We start from the raw sequence: 5,414 nt of genomic DNA on the forward strand, positions 1-5,414 counted from the left end.
ATCACTGGAAACATCTTGCTGCTTCGTAGCTGTCTATAATACATTACAGTGTAAACTGCTGGTGAAAATGGTCATATGCTAAAAACAAATCAAAATACATTAATTCATAAAGATCCTGACAGATCTCCCTCATGCCTGGTAAGAAAGTAGTTCACTGTAATAAAAGGGAAAAAAAAAGAAAAAAAGTCAGCAAAGATTCTGTGGTTCTGTTTGCTCTGCCGTTACTATGTAACTCTAACAAATGTTTTAATTATCCCTAATGTCCACTGAAGCCATTGTCTTCAAGTACTTGTGCTGACATGTTGGAAAGTCAAGAGTATTGGACTGTTTTCCGTGAAGAAACATACAGAAAGGTCTCTGGTAAGAAGTGTTCAATGCAGGAGTTCTGTTGTCCTTATTTGGGATGCAGTGGGTAACAAATGATGACTCCTGGTTTCTCTTTCTGCTTGTGACTTTTTAACCATAAGTAGAGACTTGTCAGCAGTGAAGGATAGCGCTAGTGGTACGGGGAACTGAGCAGTTAGGTCTAGGGATGAAATTGCTGGTTACTTGGAGCTGACAGCATTTCAGGACTCATTTTAAAGTAATCCCATCGTGGGCTGATTTAAAAAAAAAATCCTTCAGAGCAGCTTACAGCATTTAGTTTTTTGCATCAGTATGTGTTCAATTCTTGGTTGTGATATAGTTGCTCCACAAATTGGTCATTGTATAGGGGAACCTAGTCTTCCCTCAACACTTTTGAACCTAAGGTTGCCATAAAGTCTTGATTAGTACTCCATCAACATCTTTATGTCATTTCAGTAAATAAGGAACCATTTATTATGGGTAAAATCATCTTAAGGAGCATTGCTACACCACTCCCTGGCTGTGGGCAGTAAGACACTGATAAGAGTTCTCCACCAACTGGCGCAGATACCATCTTATGTTTGTAACTATGGGAGAAATGCCCAAAGTAAGTAGGAGATTTTAGGCTCTAGATTGAGGAAGTCAGGCAAAAGGGGATACTTCTATCACTGAGATTTCATCCTGTAGTTCCTGCATCTAGTGGATTTTATAACACATCTTTTAAAAAGAAAGAAAGAAAAAGAAAAAGAAAAAAAAAGAAAAAAAAAGCCTGATCTCGATTTCATGACTGCTTGCAAGTGCTTTGAAATTAACAGACTAATGATAATCCAGTCCCAGAACGCCTTGCTGTTAAAATTGCCAGTGGTCTTTGGAACGGCTCGAGTATGAGAGCTCTGCAGGCTGCATTCCCCCGGCCTGTTTCATGGCTGAGTAAGGCCGTCTCACTGACAAAGCCAAGTCCCAGAGTGAGAATTTTCTGCTTAGGGGAGGCTAAGTAGGACTGAAGGCTTTTAGAGGGAACAGATGATGCTTCACTTTAGAAAAGTGAAACTTTTCTTAATATAGCAGTATGCTCTCTTGTTTGCTCGCTGCTCATTCCTCCTCAGTTATTTCATCACACATTGGTGAAGGTGGAAGCTAAGTCTGGCTTCTGCCCAATATTGAGCTAGTTACCTGTTCAGGAAAAGGCAGAAATCACTTACGTTAAAGTTGACGCAGATGAACCAGTGCAAGTTTTAGCTCTGAGGACACTGGATGCAATCGGTCAAGCCTTTCCTGTCACTCCCTGCCCCCCTTTAACAGACAAGCCTATGGAAATACAAGATCCACGGGTGAAAATACCAAGTGAATAATTAGTCTAATTTGAATCCCCAAATTTGCTAATCACATCTGGTCTTTCAGACTTCATCTCAAAGAAAAAAAATTAAGCAATAAACTTACTTTTCTACCTTTCAATTACTGATACCGATGAATGGTTTTTGGATTAAAAAACATTAAACTAATTCAGACAAATCAAAAGCTTTTATTTAGTGTAAAGTCAGAAATACAACATCTTTAAAATGTTCATAAGTTAAATGAAGGCCACAATAGTGGGATGTTAAATGTTAAAAGATGAAATGACTGCTATATACATAAATGGATAAAATACCACTATCCAGTCTTACAATACAAACCCATGATTTTAAGGTTACTTGATCTCAGGAGAATTGCTGAAATTTAACAAGTGCATGCTCTGTTACCTCTTGACATTGGTAAGTATCTCTTATAGTGCAGATGAAAACGTGTAGTGACATGGCTTTTACGCTAGGATGGCTATAATGAAATGTAACTTCTATAAGTCAAGTGCTGTTTTTCTTTTTTTTTTTTTTAATCCTCAAACCCTTCAGACACCAAGTAGGTTACTAGCCAGATTACTAATCCTACCTGCTAGAAATTCTTAGATGTATTCAGAGCTCTAGATAGGCGGTAAAAGGAAAAAGAACAGTCCACAGAAGATTAAAATAATTTTAGATGTTTATAGGACCCCCATCACATAAATGAGATCACCCATTTTTGCCTTGGTGGGTGAAGTTCCCAATAGCACCCAAAAATTTTTCATAATCGGATTTCTTGACTCAGGCTTACAATCAACCCTTAAGACATAATTAGTACTTTGTTTGCAGTCATTTGATGCTGACACTCCAATAGGAGTGCTATACAGCCATTTTAAATAAAGACAAATGAGAGACCTCTCTCAGGGGAAGGGAACTTCACAAGGCCTGCTTGCAGTTGAGGAAGAGCAGTGCTTAGCTGCTGAGAAACTCGCATTTTGAGATGGGTCTATTCTATCATTACATCTACTCACTCATGCAGTTCCTGCAGCTTTGTTTATTTTTCAGAATCTACCATAACAAAGATGAAAGAAAACCTTGAACTAATGTTTCCTTTTCTTGAGAGGTAAGGTAAAATGCCTTCACTACCTAAGAGGCAGACATAAGTTCTGTATAATATCCACAGACAAGCTGCTGTTGGCAAGATGAAACAGATGTAACTGAGTACTGATAAAGCTTACATTGTTTGTTGTTTGTATTCTAGCTTCTGCTTTCTTCTTAATACTGATCGTGCCAGATGTGCCCTCTCTCTGGGAAGCGCTGAGGCCCACTGAGTGGCCTGAGTGCCCCTAAAAGCCTGCTAACGAACCACCCAGCAAGTGTAAGGCAGGACACCTTGACACCAGGCACTGCTTGGAGCAGCTCAGTCTGAGAGGCCTCCACTACCTCCACTGCCACCTCTTCCCCTTGGTGGTGTGCTGCACCTCAAGAGGTACTTCACAAGCTTAGGCTTGGAGGCAGGAAAACTGTTGCTCTAATGGCTGAAGCAAGGACAGGTTTGGCACTCCAGGAGGAAGGTAAAAGGTGGCAAGCAAAGACTTGTTCTTAGTTCCTCACTGCAAGTTTTCAGAATGAGCAAGAGGAACAGTGCTGACCTTCTGTCAAGCTTATTACTGGGTGTTTTCATAACTCTTAATCACGCAACTGAAAATCTTTTGGAAGATCATACATTGTGACGCAGTGCCTGATCGTTCACTGAGGAACTAGGGGAGTAAAAATGGTTTGAAGCGTGCATCTTACAAACTACAAACAGTCCGATATTGCATCAGTTCAGTATTTCTCAGATGCAAGTTGCTTATTCTTGCTTCCCCTTCCCTTGCTGTCCACCCTCCCAAAAATCTTATTTTTTTCTATATTAAAAGAAAATAAATATTCACCTCTGCAAGCCCTGCAAAGAATGTTATACTGTTATTACTTCACAGAAACTAAGTGGCTTATAGGTTTTTGTTTAAAGTTGCTTTTCAGAGATACGGATAGTACTATACAGCAATCTAAGTATACTTGCAGTGAAAAAGGTGATGCAATTAGACTTCAAATATTTATATTAAATAAGGTTTCAACACTTCCATTTTATAATCATATTGTTTTGCTAGTCAAGAGCACTACCCTAAAACCTCAAAGGTAGCCAACAGACACATTTGTTTAACCTGACAAACTAAATCCAGTTTAACAAGATATGCCCATTTTTAAAACATAAATATGAAAGCCTAGTTAGTTTCTACACTACATTTGCACAGTGCTTAATCTTAACAATACACAAACTTGTCTCCTGTTCACGATGATGCTCTTAATTCCATTTTATAACTGAAGCTTACAGGCTTCAGGTATCTGGTAAAGCCACAAACTAAGGTATTTAGCTCATGTAGCCTATGCCAATTAAAACAAAAAAGACAGCAGCAATACAATAACATCGTGAATCAGCCCTTACTTCCTTTTGCTTTTTGTGTCAGTTGTTTGGAAAACACTAGATGCTGACATCAGATTTTCTATATACTGTCCAAGAACTTGGTTTTCTGATTTCAGTTTCAAGTTTTCTTCCTTGACAGCATCTACTCGTGCTGACAGATCTGTGAAAGTGATATTAATCATAAGGAACATTAGACATGATTTCATACAACAAAGAATATATTCTGTGTGCCTACATCAATCTATTCATGTTAGGCTGTATAGTATTACCTTTTAAAATGCTGTGCTACTCCAAGTTTTAGCTGAAGATATTTTTTCATAAATTATTTGTTACATAGTATTTTATGGCAAATTTGTTACACAAGCTACTTGTTAATCTGTATCTTGATTCTTTTCCAGACTATTCTTGAATCAAGCTATGGCAAACTAAATTGGAAACAAAGTTTCAATTATGAACAGGCTCAAAGATGATCCTTTTATCACCCCTTTTGGCCTCTTGTGTGCTAGGAGAGTTGAGCAAACACGTTGCACAATGCTAAAAACAAAACCTGCTTGGTATCACTGAAGGTTCTACTGAGATCTTGTTTATATAACTTCAACTGTGTAGAAGACAKTTCTTCTAGACAGCAGCACTTGCAGAGTCAGGCAGGCAGAACAGCTCTTCTGTTTAATGCTATGCTTATAGAAAAACATCTAATGGGCCAAGCTGCTAACCTTCAAGTGTATGCTGCAGTTCCAAAACTTGATTAATAAGCCGTGTTTTCTCTTCTAACTCCAACTGATTCTCAGCTTCAACAGCTGCAATAAATCATATAACCTTTAATGCAGTATCTGTAGCATAGCAAAAATAACAGCAAAGAATAGCAACATTAAGAACTCATACCATCCATGTCAGCATTCATCATTGCAGAATGGGTGCTTTCCACTTGTGAAGAGCGTATTCCGGAGAAATGTTCTATTTAAAGAAACAAGAGTTAGAAAAGGCAACTGTCACTGTAATAACTGCATTTACATTTGATTTTTCGATGGAAAAGCCACCACTTAAGCCTAAGGCAAAACAACGGTTTTCTAAGAGTCTTTAATTAATTCGCGCGTGAGAGCCTTAAGCGTGGTCCGTAAGCATCGTTCCTCGATCGACTGCGCCCCGGTGCGTGAGGCCGGCTCCTCCCGACCACACAGAACATCCGCGCGGTTCAGTGAGGCCGCTGCCGCCTCCCGGCGCGGATCTTTCTAGAACCGGCTATCGGGGCGCTACAGCGGCGCACGGCGACCCCCGCCGCGCCCGCGCCCGCC

The 5,414-nt window shown here is 39.5% G+C and overlaps 1 protein-coding gene across 1 annotated transcript in view; it reads right to left on the bottom strand.

The window, feature by feature from the left end:
• Positions 1-1,847: 1,847 nt before the first annotated feature.
• The window catches only part of SCOC (short coiled-coil protein), a 14,403-nt gene continuing 10,836 nt past the window's right edge, over positions 1,848-5,414 (bottom strand). The window contains exons 2-4 of the mRNA XM_085313222.1: positions 5,005-5,076; positions 4,836-4,919; positions 1,848-4,282 (exon numbers count right to left, since the gene is read on the bottom strand). Of these exons, the coding sequence (XP_085169348.1) occupies positions 4,140-4,282; positions 4,836-4,919; positions 5,005-5,076 (299 nt within the window). The 3' untranslated portion in view covers positions 1,848-4,139. The remainder of the gene's footprint in view (positions 4,283-4,835; positions 4,920-5,004; positions 5,077-5,414) is intronic.

The sequence above is a fragment of the Rhea americana genome, unplaced genomic scaffold (assembly GCF_003343005.1).
Source record: "Rhea americana isolate MKP2758 unplaced genomic scaffold, rheAme1 scaffold_38, whole genome shotgun sequence".
Lineage (NCBI taxonomy): Eukaryota > Metazoa > Chordata > Aves > Rheiformes > Rheidae > Rhea > Rhea americana.